At 44.6% G+C, this 19,414-nt stretch overlaps 1 protein-coding gene across 1 annotated transcript; it reads left to right on the forward strand.

The window, feature by feature from the left end:
- The first annotated feature begins 5,937 nt into the window (after positions 1 to 5,937).
- LOC145416641 (uncharacterized) lies at positions 5,938 to 17,165 on the forward strand. Its single transcript, XM_080285576.1, has 3 exons — positions 5,938 to 5,993; positions 6,155 to 6,269; positions 16,588 to 17,165. The coding sequence occupies exons 1-3, from the start codon at positions 5,938 to 5,940 to the stop codon at positions 16,762 to 16,764; spliced, it is 348 nt and encodes a 115-aa protein (XP_080141702.1). The 3' UTR covers positions 16,765 to 17,165.
- Positions 17,166 to 19,414: the final 2,249 nt, after the last annotated feature.

The following is a 19,414-nucleotide window of genomic DNA, read 5'->3' on the forward strand; positions in this document are numbered from 1 at the left end:
ATATGTTGTACAGTATACGATGCTGGGGCTATTACCAGCCCAGCCAGCGTGGTAATATCTGGCCTGGTTATTGTCACGGGGTTGGATATTGCCTCACTGACACCACATTAATGACGGGCATTGTGGCAACTGCACGCCTGGTGGTCTAATGGGTTACTGCGCAGTAACTGGACCTGGCTACTAAGGATTTGACTAGTCATTTCACTTGGGCCAGATTTTTGTCGTCTTGTAGCATATTTCTTGTAGCTGAGAGGCGGAAAAAGATAATGCTGTGATTCTACATCCTTTCCGTAGTACTTCTTTGGTGACTAGCATCATATTCTAGTGCAACTCTATTGTAACAGCTCAACATTCAAGATGGAATGATGGCAATTTCATGCCAAGGTAGAGTAAAAAGAGTATAAGAGAGATGGTTGGGAATTATTACTCACCAAATGCCCCAGAGAGTCGAGCCACTGGTCACCCTGGTCTTAACCCCATCAGTTCGGTGACGTATTTCCTTTGTTATTCTGGCCACCACCAGGCGATAGTGTTTTATCCTGGACACACTTTTCCAGTGAGAAAAGTTAATAATCGCCTTCACTTACTGCTTTGGTGCTGGAGAGGGACGCCTTCAGGTGGTGGCACCGATATAACCAGGTGGTGGGACTGGCTAGTTTTATAACCATCCCTCAGTCCCCTCCCCATCCCCCAAAAGACGGATAATGTCCTGTGGAGGAATGTCAACCTGGGCCTGCAGTCCACCAGGTGCAGGTTCACATAAGCCTGCGGTTGCAGGTACTACTGTTACTACAACACCTGTACTGCACCAGGTATTCACACCAGGTGCAGGTTCATATAAGCCTGGGGTTGCAGGTACTACTATTACAGTACTACAACACCTGTACTGCACCAGGTATTCGCACATTGGAGTGAAATCGTCTGGAGGAAGCCAGAATAAAACAAAAACTACGTCATCACATTGAAGGTTAATTGTCTGTACTGAGACTACTTTGTGTATGTCTTGTATTGTTAGTGGCCTTGGAAAGTTTGTAATGTATTGTCCTTAGCGATTTATTCTGGACATTACATCTTAATATCCTATTATATGCTATTGATGGAAACTAATGACGGTATTAAAACAAAAATATTATACCAGAGAATGTTCCAGCTTACGTTAATGTGTATTATGCAAAATAAATTGCTGAAGAAGCTGTGCTACGAAGTCTCTTGCGACACAGAATATGGCCCTTAACAGCTTAAGTGCAGGTAGGTTCACCGTCCCCTCGTCTCAGCTTCAGTGGTCAGTTATGTGATCATCTCCCACCACCTCATTGTACACTTACTGTATGTGAACTGAATATGATTGTCTGCCTTAATGACTTTTGTGTAGTAGACAGGTATTCATTTTTGTATACTCCTCGGCTCCCCCTCCCCCTCCACACACACACATCCCTGGCTTTTTAGGTATACAAAGCATGCTATGTACCCTCTCTCCTTGCCTCCCTTTCTGTACGTCAAATCGCACCTTATATGCCTTCTTTCTCTCTCCTTTGTTTTCCTGATATGTTCAGGTAAGTATCCTTCCCATCCTGCCCACCTCACACCTCACCAATACCCCTCCCTCCCTCATCCCTCACCCACTAGATGTGATCCCTACCTCCCCTCCCCCCTCTTTTCGTTCTCTTGGTCTGGCCTTATACCTTGATGCTTAGTAATGTGTTCTTTTCCTCATCTCTCTTCCTTTCTCTCGTCTCTCACCCCTAACAACACCCTCTCTCCAACTTCTTACCCTCAGTCATACCAAGCCTCCCTTCCCCCCGCTTACTTTTCTGTCAGTGCTCAGTTGTTTTCTTTCACTTTTCTTTCCTCCTACACGCACTTCACATCAGTGCATGTGTTGTACATGCTTTCTTCCTCCGCCTCTCTTATATCCCTCCCCTCCTGTCCCTCCTTTCTTTCTTCACCCCCCCCACACACACATGCCAACCCCCTCCCCCTCCCGTCCCTGGTGGGCATAAAACCACACTGCAGCTCCGCCAATATTGATATAGGCCGGCATAATAAAAATCAACACCCAATTTCTTTCTTCGTACAGCCGTGAAAATGTATCGTCCAGCTCGGAATGTGCGCGGCTGTGCAGAGTGAATTCAAATTTCCGTTTTTTTACTTTGGCAAACTGAGTTACGTTTTCATAAGCGAAAAATAATGAACAACAAATTATGGCGGTGGCAGAATTGGTCAATTTGCCTGGACTGGGGAGATGGACGGGGTGACTGTGCGGCGCCAAACGGTTACATCCGACAGTATGGGGTTCAGCTTTACGGCCCCGGGGTTATTGGCTCGACAGTTGGCCAAAAACAAGTGGTACAGTCAGATACAAAAATCCCTTCACCTCTCCCGCGTATGTCATTGCTGAATTCATAGATGTCTGAATGATACGTAGTGTACAAAGGTGCACATCATTCCCCACAGAAGAATGATAATATGCACCTCAATCCACTACGTCACCTTCAAGCGTTTATGAATCCAGCGATGAGAAGGACGAGGGAGGAGGCAAATGGACTGAAATATTTGACTGTACATTCCCTGAGCGATGACTTGGCGGCCGTGAGCGCTAACGAAGCTTAAGAGTGTCAGTTTTAAGTTTGTTTCGTTTGTGTGTCTCGAGGCTTCACTACTGTGCTTCAGAGCACTTCAGTTGTACCAGGTGACTGACGGGTGACAAGGCAGTGGAACAGTGGGTGTTAGTAGTGGTTGAGGTGAAGTGGGATGGGGAGGGGAGAGGAGAAGGAAGGATGAGATTGGGAGAGGGAGGGGGAGGGAAAGGAAAAGGAGAATGTGAGGGGATGGAGTGGGGGGGAAGAGAGAGGGAAAGGAGGCAGGGAGAGAGAGAGAAGGTACTGTACGTGGAAGGTAAGGGAGGGGGAAGAGGAAGGAGGAGCGGAGTGGGAGATGGAAGGGGAAGAGAAATGGGGAGCGGGGGGGGGGAGATGGAGGGTGAAGAAAAATGGGCAGCGGAGGGGAGATGGAAGGGGAAGAGAAAGGGGGGGAGAGGGGACGGGGAAGAGAAGGAGGAAAATGAGGAGGGAAAAGAGAAAGGGGGAGGGGGAGGAGTTGGGGAAGGGGGAGGAGAATGGGGGAGGGGTAGAGGTAGTAAGATGGAAAAAGAGAAAAGAGACGTAGTGTAGAAGGGAGAGGGGAATCAGAGGGGGGAGGGAGAGATGGTGGGAAGGAGGGAAGGGGATGGAAAGAGGGGTGCAAGATGGGGGAGAGGGGACGAAGAGGGGTCTTGTGGGGTGACTGATGAGGGGCAGTGTAGTGGGTGTGAGGAGTGGATGAGGGTGGGGGGCTGGGAGGGGTGCAGAATGGCACTGGGGAGGTTGATTAAGAGAGGGAAAGACTCCACGGAGCAGGTTAGAGGAGAGAGGAGGAGATTGTGAGGGGGAAGATAAGAGGGGAAGGGTTTTAGGAGGGACTAAGGGGGTTCAAAAAGGGGTCAGAAAGGGGTGGTGAGGGATAATGAGAAGTAACAAATAAGGGGAAGAGAAAGGGGGAGTTCAGAACTTCTAGAGAGGGAGGGGAGAGGGGTCAGAAGATGAAGAAATAATTAAGAGCTGGAAAGGGGAGGCCCTAGGAGAGAAAAAGAGGTTCAGAAGCGGAGGGATGAAAGTGGCGTTTAGAAGGGGAAGGGAGAGGAAAGGAGGAATAAGATGAGGGGCATTGTGAGGGGGTAAGAGGGGGGGAGGGGTTCAGGGAGTCCATTACCTTCCAGGCTCTTCATTTCTCCTCCGTTCTGTTTCCTTTCCATTCCTTTCCTTTCTTTTCCTTACCCTTCTTTTACTTTGCCTTTTCCTCTTTTCCCTTGTCTAATTTTATATCTTCTCTCCTCCTTTACTCTACTCTTCCCTTCCCTTGCCCACCCTCCTCTCATTTCCTCCTCTCTTCCTGTTTGTCCAATCCTTTTCATTGCTTTCCTCTCCTGTCTCACCCTGTCATACCCAACCCCATCATACCCTATCCTGGCCTGCCCTGCCTTACTTTATCTTACCTTACCTTACATTTTCTCCCCTCCCCTCCCCTCCCCTCCCCTCCCCAACCCTACCCTACCCTACCCTACCCTACCCTACCCTACCCTACTCTACCCTACCCTACCCTACCCTACCCTACCCTACCTACTCTGTTCTACTCTACTGTACTTTGCTGTACTATACTTCATAGTACTGTTTCCTCTCAACGCCTCCCCTTCCCTTCCCTCCCCGCCCTGCTGTGAGCGTATACCTCGCCACCTAACTATTTCATGGCCATGCAGTATGCAGATTGGATTCATCAGTGCAGTGCATAGGATACCAGTGATGGACAACACTGGTTGGAGAGAGAGAGAGAGAGAGAGTTTTGTTTTTTTGCGAACAGTCTCTCCCCAGATCACACCACGCAGCCGTCGAATGTATAATGTAGGTCGCTATTTCAGGTGTAATCAGCGGTAAGGAGTCGAGAGGCAGGACTGTAAGCCTTCGTCGTCCTCCTCTCCTTTCCAGAGTATGTTGGTCACACTGAACCCCAGTTACTGTACAACGTGTGTTCACTGACCTACCACACCAAGACAGAGAATAGAGTACTAGAGTTGTACCCATCATGAAAAGGTTAACATGAACCCTCTTATGAACGGGACAAGTCTATTAATTCATTCCAGCTGATGCCTGACGTATATGGCAGGAGTAAGTCATAGGAGCCCGAGAGCGTTATAATAACAATCCTTGTATAGTCAGTAGGTATATAAACGTATCTTAGACCTTCTGTTTGTTCCTCCTTGCCAGAGTACGTTCGTCACGCGCCGTGCATGCGTCAGGTGAACCCCAAATACAACGTGTGTTCCGTCACCTACCACACCAAGACGGCGGGACTCAACCACATCAACGAAGCTGATGTCCACCTCACTGAGGTGGAGAAGAACAGGAATGTCATCATCCTGTGCTGGTGGGTTGTCTGACACTCAGTTTGGTTCACTAGATTTGCTTCAACAATCGTATTTCCATGTTGATTCAGATATGTGTTCCATTTTTATTATAATAATGAGTCAGAATTAGTCTGTTATCTGTTCTATGCATTTTTTTTTTTTTTTTTTGTACTGCGGTGGTGTGAGGTGTGGTTTGGTGCAAATGGTGTGTGTGGTGTGGAGTAGTGTGGTGTGGGGTGGGGTAGAGCACATACACCTCTTCTCAATAGGGTGGAGTCAAAGGATTTTCGTCTCATTAACTCTCCTCCTCTTATTGACTCCCTTCAACCACTGTCTCTTCGTCGCACTGTTGCATCTTTATCTCTTTTCTGTCGCTACTTTAATGGTCACTGCTCCTCTGAACTGTCTGCTTGCATTCCTCCACCTCTACGACGGGCGCGTAGCACCCGTCTGGCAGCAAACTCTCATCCCTTCTCTGTCCAACTCTCTAATGCAAGAGTTAACCGTTACTCCCAGTCTTTCATTTATGCAACAGGTCAACTCTAGAACTGTCTCCCTCTGTATTTCCTGCTTCCTGTGATCTCCAGTCTTTCAAACACAGTGTGTCCAGGCATCTCGAAATGATCGGATCTTGAATTTGGTTCTCTCTTGTATTTTGTTTTTCTCTTGAAAGAAACAATAATTGCGGGCTCGCGGCCTCTGGTTCCTTCTTCCTCGCAAAAAAAAAGAAAAGAAAACAAAAAAAATTGTCGAGTGTGGAGAGGAATGCTGTAGTAGTGTGTAGTGTGTGGCAGAGTGAAAAAAAATGTTAAAGTGTGGAGTACTGAAAGTGGAGTGTGGAGTGGAATACTGTAGTAGTGTGCGGTGTGAAGTATGTGGTGTGTGACAGGGTGAAAATAGTGTGGTGTGAGGTACTGTAATGGTGTGTGGAGTACTGTGGTAGTGGTTAATTGTGTGGTATGAAGTTTGTGGTGTGTGGTGTGTTACAGTGTGAGAAAAACATGTGTTCAAATGGCAGGTGTAGCAGTATGAACGTGTGGCAGCGTGAAGGGTGGCAGTGTGATGTGTGATAGTATGTGGTGTGGCAGTACATGGTGTGTGTGTGTGTGTGTGTGTGTGTGTGTGTGTGTGTGTGTGTGAGAGAGAGAGAGAGAGAGAGTGAGAGAGAGATACACCCCCATTAAACTCCCTACACTACCTTTCTTTTCTCTCTGCCAGTTCGTTCCAAGAATACCTGCAGTGTTCAGAACGCGTTGTGTACGAGACGTGTGGCAACGAAACAGCGCTCTTCACTAAGGAATTCCTGGACCGTATGGCTGGACCCATTGTACAGGTGTGTGCTGACTGTGTGCTGTGACTTACCTGATAAATGCACCCTACCTACTCTCTCTCTCTCTCTCTCTCTCTCTCTCTCCCTCTCTCTCTCTCTCTCTCTCTCTCTCTCTCTCTCTCTCTCTCTCTCTCTCTCTCTCTCTCTCTCGTGCCAATAGTCTGTTTAAAGTCTCCCGTGAAGTAGTCCCCCCCCTTCTCTCTCTCTCTCTCTCTCTCTCTCTCTCTCTAGTGCCAGTAGTCTGTTTAAAATTTCCTGTCAAGTAGCCCTTCCCACCTTTATATATGTCAGTATTCTGTATATGGATTCCTTTTTAAATATGGCCATGGTTTTCTGTCAAATATACCCCACCAACCTTCATTTTAGTGCCTGTAGTGAATTTTAAGTTTTCTGCCAAATACGAGTCTGACCCTCTCTTTTATTAGTGCTTATGGGATATTGAAATTTTTCTGCCATATACCCCCTCCCACTAATTTTTTTTTTTTTTTTTTTTTTTTACCATTTGATTGCGTTGACATATTTTTTCTCGTATTCTTGCTGTTTTTTAAACAATTACATTTAGCGTAGGAGAGTCCCTGTTAGTGAAGGGGATAATGAAGTGTGGATCTGATGTATCCAGTTCAGAAAAAGAATCTCAACCTGGGTAACAATGTCAGGAGATAGCTGGCGTCAAGTGATTAATGTACGTGGATTGAAGGGGTTAATACCTAGGTGGGGAAAATAAGGTGATGATGATGATGATGATGATTTATATTTGTATTAGTGTCAGTTCCATCATACTCGGCGTGCAATGGATAGTTTTCCCTCTTTCGTGCTTTCCTTTCCTGGTTTTCTGCACCTTGCCTCGCCACAGCCTTAGTTGGGGCCAGCAGTGTGTCCAGGCATCTCCAAATGTAAGGATCTGGATTTTTTTATTTCTTTGTTCAACGTGCCTTAGATGGATCGTCTTGCAGGATGCCAGCCTCGCTTCTTTCTTATTATTACATTAATCTCCTACACACACACACACACACACACACACACACACACACACACACATTCCCCATACCACAGTATACTCAACTAAACTTTTAGGAAGTAGGCCAGAGTTGAGAGAGAGTCAGGGAGTTGTGCCTGCCTTTTGAGAGCTTTGGCCTTCATCCACATTATATTTGCTAAAGACAACGTTAGGCAAGTTTGTATGAGGCTGGTTGAGATGCTGGCTTGAGGAGAGAGAGAGAGAGAGTAGGGGAGGAAGGTTTGTTGGTAGGTTGGTTCAGGGTGAGATGGGGAGGAGTTGGGAGTAAGAAAGACACAGGTAGGGACGACTCGGTGGCTGGGTCGGTATAGTGCTGGGTCCACATGTGGAGGACTCTGAGTGGTGGGTTCGAGCCCCACTGACTGCCAGTGAGTTTGTTGGGTGGAGGCTCACAAGCTAAGGCCTTATTGGCAACAGTCAAATAACCAAACCTACACCATACCACTGTCTACATCATCTGTCTTCTGTTTCACTGTCTGTGTCTTGTTTCTGTCCTGCCCTCCTCCTGACTCCCTTATGACTTTACCCTTTGTTAGACAGAGGTGTGTAGAGGTGGGTGGGTGGGTTGTGAGGATAGATGTAGGGGTCTATTATACCCTTTGTTAGACAGAGGTGTGTAGAGATGGGTGGGTGGGTTGTGAGGATAGATGTAGGGGTCTATTATACCCTTTGTTAGACAGAGGTGTGTAGAGGTGGGTGGGTGGGTTGTGAGGATAGATGTAGGGGTCTATTATACCCTTTGTTAGACAGAGGTGTGTAGAGGTGGGTGGGTGGGTTGTGAGGATAGGTGTAGGGGTCTATTATACCCTTTGTTAGACAGAGGTGTGTAGAGGTGGGTGGGTGGGTTGTGAGGATAGATGTAGGGGTCTATTATACCCTTTGTTAGACAGAGGTGTGTAGAGGTGGGTGGGTGGGTTGTGAGGATAGATGTAGGGGTCTATTATACCATTTGTTAGACAGAGGTGTGTAGAGGTGGGTGGGTGGGTTGTGAGGATTTCTTTGCTGGGTCAGATGGAGTCTTTACAGTGTGGTGTTTGTCAGTAGGACAAAACTTATATTCATTTTACTGTAACTAGACCTAAATCTGCCATCTCTCCATCTTGAATGCTGAGTTGTAACGGTAGATTAATACAAAAACAGAGCACTAGTCACGAAAAAGTGTCATGGAATGGATGTAGAACCGTAGTACTCTCTTTTTTGGCACTGAGCTGCGTGAAATAAATGGAAAAAACGAGGAAAATCTGGGCCAAGTTAAGGTGAAAGAACTATAGTAGGACGTGTGTGTGTGGCTGTGTTGAGTGGGGGAGTGGCCTGGATGTAACTTACTGTCGGTAGAACTATAATCATATATATATATATATATTTTTTACCTTCAACTCTTTCTTGTCTTTGTGTCATTTCTCTCTCTCTCTCTCTCTCTCTCTCTCTCTATTTTATCTCATACCATCTCGTCGGAAATTCTGGTTAGGGAATTGATAATAATTATTTGTCTGATGTGGTAATGAAACAGAATAGGTTATGGATGCTGGAGTCATGAAACATTTAATATTGTGCTGCCAGAGAACTAGTACTGGTGTATGTTATGTGTTGAGAAAGTGCGTAGTAATTTTATGATTACCTCTGGCGCTGACGAGGAACCTACACGTGGTGTCGCTATGCACCCTGGTTGTAGCTAAACAGCTGCGGCGTCCACCCGGGAGTCAAACATCATATTTCCCTGCACCTCTCCGTGTGAAGGACCCTAGTCCGATCCTGATGAGGCGCTGTCTGCCACACGGGGGCGCCGGATCCCTGTGTGGTGTGTGTACTGTACTGTACCTGTAGGACGGCCCCACAGAAACAGTTGCTTGTCTGTGGTCGATGGGTTTGCTCGGTCAGACATACTGGGGTTAAGCAGCTGTGACTGTGACAACAAAAACGATAATCTCTCAAGGGCAAGTTATTAAACAGTGATAAACTATTCCCTGGAAACGTCTTATTGCATGTCTTATATAATGAGCTAAAACTTGCTAGTATATATCATGTCTAAAATACCGTAATTAGGAGTAAGGTAGGCTACTTCCTTCACCATCATTGCAGCTTTCAGTGTTGCTGGGGTAATTAGCCTTAATGACACTAATAACTGTTGTTGTGTTTTCTCCTGCCATGCCACCCCTTAGGACAGCAAGGTAAGAGACACAACACTATGCTGTGCCCCACACTACCACAAAATTAGAATCATAAATATCCCATTCAGTCCCATGACGTCTTCTCTGTTTTCTTGTTGCTGTCTCCAGACGATTTTATTCAGGTTAGAAGAGTTTCAAAAGTTTCCCCTAAGTTTAATAAAATCGTCTGGAGATAGCAAGAATATACTGATTATAAATCATCTGATTGAATGGAATATAGGCGAGACTGTTTCATTCTGGTAACTTAGCCATGTATATGTATCGTTAAAGAAGGCGACATACAATGAGGTCTTACTGTGGCTAGGCTCTAGATGTGTTATTCTGTGTTGCAGGATCTTTGTCCAGATTTTACGTATTCATTGCACACATGCCCCAGAGAGCTTTCCACCACCACCACCACCCAGACCAGCACTCACCAACACCACAGAAGAAGACTCAATTCCAGTGCAAGCAGTGAGATGACAAGCACGAGTTTGGACAAGCTTGTATACCCAGAGGAAAGAGGAGATATAGATTCACTCACAGAAGAACGTGAGGGTGGGGGTCTTATATTTTCCTCCCCAGTCAGTGCCAGAAGTGGAGGAGTTTGGTCTGGTTGGGACCCAAGCGTCCCACCACTCAGTGCGGGAACTTTAACTCAGGAAACGGCTGTGGGACTCGGCACTCCACCACCTGGATCTTCACAAACACACCGAGAAAATGTCACTCTGACTTTCCCCACGAGAGTGCTGGATAATAATAGTACAGTGACTAACTCCACAGATGGTAGTGACTCAAGTGAAGTTACAGTGAAGCTCAGCTCATCATCGGTACAGTTGTATGGTGTCCAAAGCTTAATAACCAACACTAATCCTGATCTGTTCAAAGCACGTTCACTGCATGTAAGAAATGAAACATCACCCAGTGCATATATGGAAACTATAGTTCATCCGTCAGTGAATTATTCTGACTCTTTAGCAATAGAGCACGAGCATGAAGGCCATGAACAACACTATGTAAGTAGACTGTCTCACAGAATGCCACAGTCTGTGAATAGGAATTCATCATCAGCATCAAGCAGCAAATTTAACCAATCCCTGGTAAGTACAAACTCTATGCAGTCCATTTTTAATTCTACTACAACTTCATTATCCAACAGCAGTCACAAGCAGTCTGCCTCTGTAAATTTCCCGCGCCACAGAAACCAACCATCTTTTGATAGGACAGGATACAGGCGAGGTGGACCAAGGTTCTCCCATCGTCGAAAAAGTTCCCATTGCAGCATTTCATCCAGGAATACAACAGAGGATGTGGCTTCTGTTTTGCCATCTCCCCCAACACACCCAGCAGCACCCACTCTCTGTCCCTCACACTCACCAAACGTTAGACACCGACAGAGGTTCAGACACTCCAGAAGACGCTTAAGAAGACCACATGATCGAGGAGCACCAGCATCACGTGACACACCACCATATAAACGTAATGGAACACTTTCAGTACCACCATTAAATAAAACTGAGCCTGACACCAGCAGTGGCAGTGAAAGACGAATACCTGTACACAGAAAAGGTCCAAGGGGAAGACAGCCGTACAGAAGGAGGCCATCCATCAAAAATGGTGGCTTGGGTGTGACACCACTGCAGCAAACACGTGCTTTTGGTCAACAGTATGGCGGGTATACTTCAAAGCCACATTTTTTCGGTGAGTCCACAACAGGAGTGCCCCAGATTTCAAAAGGCCTCACTGAGGGATTAGGTGATGATCAACCTTCACTCACAGAAGGAACAGATTGGCAAGTCACACAACCGCCCACGACAGAAGTCCCTATCATGGCAAAAACATCAGGTATACCAGAGGTGCATACCTCGAGGCGTGTTGGTAGGGTTGGCTCACCTAATAAACGCCATGGTACCCGACGACATTGGACACGACGAAGGACTCTGAGGAGGAAGAGACCCATTGGTGTGACGAGGAGAGGTGACGTCATAGGCAGGAGACCCATTCACAGGAACAGGCTCAGGGGCATAGGCAAAGGCCACAAGGATTCTCAGGACATTATAATAGGGCGAACATTTGTGGTTACCAGGAGTGGTAGACCCTCACCTTTAGGCACCACTATACCACCACTAAATGGTACTACTTGGAACAACAATGCTTCACAAACTAATTCACATGTAAGTAACCACACAGAGAATCTAAGCAGTAAGCATTTATCCATCATTCATGAAACTAAAGAAACTCAGCTTCAAACTTCTGTCAGAGATGTTGATGTTGCTCCACATGCTGACAGCTTAGCAGATGACAAGCAAGAGTTAGTGAAGTTGAAGAATTATATCTCTTCTGTTGCTTCAGATACAGAAGAACAGTATGCTCGGCAACACATTATGAGGGAAAACAATGGATATAACATGCCTGATACTACAGAAATAAATCTTAGAAACACTCACGAAGAAGGACATCAAAATCAAAGAGCCAGTTTAGGAACTGCAAGGGATGGTGTCACTCCCTCACCAGTGGATATGGTCAACTTGTGGCTGCAGAGGCGCCTGCAGGAGGAGGTGATGGAGGCAGTGTTTCCCCCTCCAACATCCGTCCCTAACACTGTCAACCACTGGCAACACCAGGATGATGCCGGCCTCTCTGTTACCTTTGTCCCGATGGTGGTGGATATTTTGGAAACTGATTTTCTTCGACTGATTGATCCAAAAACCAGCATTCCAAAGGAGCAGTTATCTAGTCAGACTTTAGTGGAAAGTGATATTGCATTAACTGGAAACAAGGTTCCCTCTGTTGAAGCTGAGGGATCCGAGTTGCCAGTGAGTTATGAAAATTTAATTTCTAACCAGACGGTGCTGGAAACTTCTCAGAGTAAAGACAGTATGTTTTCGTCCTCTGTTGCTAACAAATCTCAGTCATTTGCTCACGAAGATTCATCAACAGAAGTACAGCCCAGTTCAGCATATGAGAACAGAAACATTTCTGACAACTTAAATTACATTCAGTCTTACAATAATCATGGAAACAGTCGGAACGTTTCAGCAAGTCATGTAAATGAGCCAGGAATAAGATTTTCAGAAGTTCCTGCTCATACCAACCAGACTGATATGACTGAGGATCTTAAGCCCAAAACTGTAGTCCCAAAAAACAAGAGGAATTTTACCCAGGGAAAGATGAAAAATTACTCTGGCAAACCAGCACACACGAAAGGGATATTGAAGAATGTTACTTTTGCTGAGGAAGCAAAAATGTCTTCAAACAATACACAACTGCAGCAAATAGAAGATGACGACGTTTCCACCCAGACCACAAGAATTACAGCTGGAACTCCTAAATCAAAGCTGGAAGTGGAATCAAGCAATGGCTGTACCAGATGTGATTCCAGTTTCCATACAGGAATTGCCACCACAGTGTTAGCCATACTTGCAGTGATGCTCGTTTTATGATACAGTACTTAACTCTGCAAGATTGGACTTTGTAACCATAATTACTGGAAGATAGTTACCAAGATCATCAGCTTGGGAAGAGTGTGGTTCCAGTGTGCTATGAATATTTGATTTTCCTTTTGCACTGTTTCTCAGCTTTGAAACTTCTGGTGTAATAAAACCAAGTCTTCTTGTGTTCGTTTGACCCAAATACCTGGGCAAGAAGAAAGTTCTTCATACAACGCCTTGCTGGAACTGAGAAATACCTCAGTACATCAGTTTTCATGTGAGAGGAGGACACATGGCATAATTCCTGCCTCAAGAAACCTGAGACTTGATGGCCATTACCTGGAAAGGAATTGAAGCTGTGGAGGTTGTCTGCAGACAGGTTAATGCTCTGGAAACTGCCTGGAGAGAAGTGAAGATTCTGGAGGCTGTCTGGAGTGAATGAGTTTGTGAAAGCCTTCTGGAGAGAGGTTCGGGATTTGAAGCTGTCTGAAGGTAAGTTCAGACTCTTGATGCCTGAAGAGAAGTTCAGCCTCTTGAAGTTGTCTGGAGAGATGTTAAAACTCTAGAAGCTGTATGTTAGTAAACTGAGGCTTTTGAGGCTGTCTGGAGAGAAGTTGATGCTCCGGAGCTGTGTGGAGAGAAGTTGATGCTCTGGAGCTGTTTGGAGAGAAGTTGATGCTCTGGAGCTGTGTGGAGAGAAATTGATGCTCTGGAGCTGTGTGGAGAGAAGTTAATGCTCTGGAGCTGTCTGGAGAGAAGTTGATGCACTGGAGCTGTCTGGAGAGACGTTGATGCTCTGGAGCTGTCTGGAGAGACGTTCAGACTAGAGGCTGCCTGGGGAAAACCTGAGACTCAAGACACACCAGGAGAGAAGTTGAGATTGTAGGAGCACTACTTGGAATGAGAGAGAACTATTGGTGCTGAGGTAAACTTTGTCTGACCCTCCCCCGCAACCCATTAAAATTACTGCTGCTGCTGCTACCGCTACTACTACTCCCATTACTACTACTGCATCTGCTACTACCACTCCTGCTGGTCCACAGTTAACACTACTGCTGCTTACAGCTTCTCTGCCTTGGTCCATGTCCCTGCTTTTGTCCTTGTCCTTTGCCTCAGTCCGTGTCCTGCCACGGCCTATATCCCCTCATAGTGGCCAGACTAACAGAGTGCCGTCTCACACCGGGTTGCCATTGTGTTCTGTCACAGTGAGTCTGGTGGCTTGCTGTGTGCCAAAGTGTTGGTGGCAGTGGTCTGGTGCCTTGGTGTGGCTGTCCGCATCATCAGTGTACTGTACAGTTGCGGACATAAATACTGATACACTTCATAACAGTATAGTGAGTGGTGACTTATGAAACCCAGTTCTGCGGTCTTCAGAACCCAGCAGATTTTTCATTTGCTCGGTTTTGATTTTGGTGCGTTCAGCATTACTTCCTGAATCTCTTCAGTTGTTTATCGAAAAAGATAAATGATATTCCTGACGGCAGTTATACATACTAGAAGGTGAACATGCGGAATTGTACTAACCCCATCAGCCTGAGTATGTCTTTTTTTATAATTCGTGCTGTTTCCAGACACTTATATTCTGCTTAGGAGAGACTTTTGGAACTGTATGGGTTAGATGCAGCCTTCATTAACCCCTTCACAGCCAGAGGTCCTTCCTAAGTTGAGTATAATAATTGGTGGCACATGATTAAAATGGAAAATACTTTGTTGTTGTATGTTTAACTGTGAAGTGAGGGAGGAATCTGCATGGCACTGAACCATGTACTCACTGGCTTAGATTTCGTAGCTCCTCTTCCTGGGCGATTTATTTTGACAAGTACAACTAAACTTTCTGATATTACAGTAGAACAAAAGGTATCATAATATTGAGCTGTGTCTACTACACATACAAGGCATGGCTGTTACCTTCCCTCCTGACGCATCATGCACAGAGAACAGCTGTGGTCTGAGACACATATCAAGCCTCCTTCAGATTAGGAAGGTTGGCCTGCAGACGGCAATGAAATGTACAAATTGCAGAATAGTTGGCAAACTTATGTCTCTAACTGTACAGTTTTTTTTTGGCCAACATCAGATAGATGATTGTGTTGGTGTAAGAGACACCCACCATGCCATAAAAGGTTTAATTTATTTTGAATGACGTTTTTATCAAGAACTGTATTCTATCATTTATTGCAGGTAACAACAGACAGTTTTATTTAGCTCAGATAAATCCACTGCAAAGTATTTTTTATGCTTCTGATGGAAACCGTATTGATATTAATAACATGCAAAGGAATATTAAACCCTGTATGGCAATGGCGTAGTTTTTAAAGGGGTATTCTTGTTGTCTCCAGACCATTTTTTTCATCTTAGGAGTCACTTTTTTCTTATACAGCCTTCGTTATCCCCACTAGGATGACAGGGTCTCCTAAGCTGAAGTATAGCGTCTGACGTTGATTAAAGTAACATGAAGTCGATGTCCTGAGGGTGATGTGTTAACCCTGTGTAGGTACAGAGCCCCATCCGTTCCTCATTTGAGACAACTTACTCACTAATCCAGTGATGAACAAGGACAAGTTTATGCCGGCATCTGGACCTTACACTGCATTAAAATAAAATCTGTGGTAAAAATTAGTTGGTGGTTTGTTGAAATAAGTTGCCAAGGAAGAATTGCTGCGAAGTCTTTTCCATCAACGAGAATTTGTGTGATTGTTTTGGTGGTGGTGGTACCTGCCTGAAGACACCAAAACACTAATTGCATGACACCACAGCGAGGCACACCTGCATCTTAGCATGTCATGCATCATGTCATAGGTTCAGGTTAGAATTGTGTGTCCAAATTACAACAACAATATGTGAATAAGGTTTTTGTTCGTTATTGTTTTTCAACAAGGAAAGGGATTCAGGTGTCTGAATTTGTATTAATTATACAAGTATAGCAATACATGTTTTCTCTCAGTTTAGTTTCATGGCTTGTTTATTTGTTTGTAATATTTTTGTTGCCAGTCAGTATTTTGAATTGAACAAGTTATCCCCATTTACTGAAGTGTCAATTAAGCCAGACTGTGTCCCATTCATAACAGCTAAATATAATACTGATGTTCATGTACAGTTACTACAAAAAGTGTTTTTGCTTTTTCGTCTTTACATTTTGACATTGCGTGAAATGTTGAAAAATATTCTTCAGTACTTTTTCATGTATGCGTAGGCAATTTTTTATTCAGACATCATAAAGATTATATTTTATATAGCATGAAATACATTCTGGATTGTAAGATGTGTGCTGGTAAAAGAAAAGCACCAACACTTATTACAAAATCATTGATGACAAGGATAGAGAAACTTTTTGGAGTGACTGTCCTCTCCTGAGCCATAGTTTCTGCTAATATTTTTGCTGTTAATATTATAAGATCCTTTGATATAGAATTGTCGGTATCATCTAACGGATCACTGCAGGTAGTAAATCAGTTTTGCCCGATTACATAATATTATTGCTGTTAATATTGTAAGATCCTGTTATAAAATTTTCGTTATCATCTACTGGATCACTGCAGGTAATAAATCACCTTTGCCTGATTACATACTAGTATTGCTGTTAATATTGTAATATCCAGTGATGCAAAATTGTCGTTATCATCTACAGGATCACTGCAGGTAATAAATCACCTTTACCTACTCACTTTGCCTGATTGATCCGTGTTTCCTGGACCCTCTTGACCAACTGATGCTTTGCCTTTCAGTTCAAGTGCACCAAGTACGCCCCCGGGAGCCAGGTGTGTGAGGGTGCGGCTCTGGCCTCAGCGGTCCACACATCGCCATCACTACTGACCTTACTCCTTACCCTCATGCTTGGCCTCCGCGGCTTGCAACACCTCCTTGCGCAGACCTCGAGTGGCATTACTCGGAGGAGGGCTTAAGCTCTTCATTGAAGTCCGCCTAGTTTCACTGTCAGTGTAGACTTTATCCTTAGCTCACCTGGAATTTCATGAAATTTCCCACGTCACCCTCAATAGACGTCCCTCTTCACTCTCCTGGGACGTCTTATGTCCATCTCAGCTTCAACAAACGCCTTCCTTCACCCTTGTAGGACTCCTTGATCCATACCTCACCCTTGACTGACGTCGTCTATCATCCATCTGGGATTCCTCCTTGATATTCCCCACCTCACCATTAACAGTTGTTCCCTTGATCCTCTTGAGGTTCCTCCACGATTCTTCACCCTCAACACAGTGCCCTCTTCACCCTCCGTCTCAGTACACCATATATCGACCTTAAGCCAAATTTACGGCTTAACTTAACCTCTGTCGTGGAAAAGTTTCTGCCAGTATGAACAATTGCGTGTGAAAAAGCGAAAAGTAACTTAAAAAAAAAAAAAAAAAAAAAATGGATTTACCTCGAGATGGGGTTACGTCCAGTTTCGTTCATGTTGTTACCAGACGATTTTATTCAGCCTAAGAAAGGCCTCTCGTAATGAAGGGGTTTATTAATGCTATTTGTAGCCCCTCCAGTCCGAAAAGTTTACCCTAAGCTGAATAAATGATCTGGATATGGCAACGCTGAACATTAAGGTCTCCCTCACACCACTGGTTTCGGGTCGAGATATCAAACACTGTGTGTAATGGGGATTTGGGAGGTTGATGTATACTATGAAGGTATAAATATGTAAATATATAAATAGGGAATTGTAATGTTGTTAATACGAGCACCTGCTAAACCCTGCCGCAGCTGCTCGCACTCTTCACTAAAGCAAATGGTTCAAATACCCTGTGCAGTGTGCTATTCTTGCAAATGGTTTCCAACACGGTATGCCACTCTGGACTGAAATAGTTGGGGTGCGAATACCTTTTACCACTCTGGACTGAAACAGTTGAGTTTTTGTTTTTTTGTTTTGTTTTTTCAGTTATTATTTTTGTCTAGGCAAATGAGTGGCATCCCAAGGCAGATGCTCAATACATAAGTCACGTAGCCTTTACTGAAATACATAATGTCCGTCAACACAGTAATGTCTTCTTTACTGTGTTCTCCCTACAGTCAGGCCATTTTATTTACCTTACTAAGGATCATTACAATGAATCTTGAATAAACTGAATAAAATCTTCATGAATTAGTAAGAATATCATAAAAACGTAGTCATTGTGTTGAAAGAGTTACACTGGCAGCAAGTGGGGATTCCTTTGAGTAGGTTGGACAAAACTGAAGCCCGTATCTTATGGGTTGTGGAGGCCCCCGGCACCTCTTCCATATCATTTACCTGTGGTTGATGGGTATGATGGGCCAGGCATGACCGGGTTGTAATAACAACTTAAGCAATATCACTTTTTTGTTATATAGACTGCGACTGAGTCGTGATATGAATAAGTGATGGGGAACGCATGTGCTGTACAGTGTGGTAATATTGTAAAGCATAGGAATTCAGATTGAAGGTACAGTCGGTCCTCCATATTCGCGGAGATATGTTACAAACTTGCCCGCGAATGGCGAAAACCCGCACATAATTGGTGCTCCTCTCCCAACGGTCTGTGCAGTCGTTAACTGTGTGATTGTCCAAAAAACCTTCGCAATAACAAGTGCTGGCAACAGGTAAAGAGCACAGTAACGAACAAGCTGCAAACATGCTCGGAAAATTGCAAACCATGTTGGCAGCAGCATCATGAAGTCTCAGCTGCCTCTTATGGACACACTTATCTCATCACCTCTGCTGCCAGTATGCTCAAAGTTGCACAGAAACATGTGTCCTTACATCTGTCCAAATACTGCTGCATACTTGTATCCAAACTTGTTGCCAGCTCTGTTGTCAACGCATGTTTGAAGGCACGTGTGCAGGCGCCCGTACAGTCGGTTGGTTGACTATGTAGTATTTTGAAGTGCTTTGACATCTCTTAGCATTTTCTTATGAGTCCGACTCTGAGCATAGGTTTATTAGCCCGTTTCTTTAGGCCCAGCAACTTTCCTACATATACCTCACACCCCCACATATCACCACTTAGGCGCTAACATCCACCGTCAGTATCAAATACTGTACATTCTAAGGTTGTCTCATACAGGACTGGTGTATTATTATTAGCGGGGATGGCTTTCACATGTCGGTGGTTCTTGTGACTGATTAATAAAGTCAGTTTTAACGAAATTTAGAGACTTGAATCGTTCCCAGTCCCAGCTGGGAATCGAACTCGCGTCCATTTGGACAACAGATCGCCATTTTATTATGAGATGGTTTGTTTACCCTCGAATAACCGAACCCACAAATAGCAAGCCAGCGAATATGAAGGACTTTTTTTTTTATTTTCATTCCCTCCAGCGCTAGACGGCTTTCTTCAGCTTAGGAAAAATATCGTAGTAAATGCACTAAACAGAGGTCTTTCTTATGCTGAGAGAGAGAGAGAGAGAGAGTGAGTGAGTGAGAGAGAGAGAGAGAGAGAGATGCTGGTGGTTGTATGAATATAACATGTCATTAAAGCGAAGTGTTTACCAGCATAATATTATCAGAAGTAAAAGATGTAGTATGTTAACAATATAACAGTAATATTTTATACAGCAGTATGTATGACATGAAATAATTGTTTTGTT

This window comes from Coenobita brevimanus, chromosome 107 (genome assembly GCF_032717465.1).
Source record: "Coenobita brevimanus isolate Jiangsu-jjx chromosome 107, ASM3271746v2, whole genome shotgun sequence".
In the NCBI taxonomy this organism is placed as follows: Eukaryota; Metazoa; Arthropoda; class Malacostraca; order Decapoda; family Coenobitidae; genus Coenobita; species Coenobita brevimanus.

Bases quoted from the DNA above. Each gene is read 5' to 3' on its own strand.
- LOC145416641 (XM_080285576.1), top strand. From the start codon at position 5,938: ATGTGTTCAAATGGCAGGTGTAGCAGTATGAACGTGTGGCAGCGTGAA. The intron at 5,994-6,154 runs GTGTGATGTGTG...TCTCTCTGCCAG, and splicing joins TGGCAGCGTGAAGGGTGGCA to TTCGTTCCAAGAATACCTGC. The intron at 6,270-16,587 runs GTGTGTGCTGAC...TTTGCCTTTCAG, and splicing joins TGGCTGGACCCATTGTACAG to TTCAAGTGCACCAAGTACGC.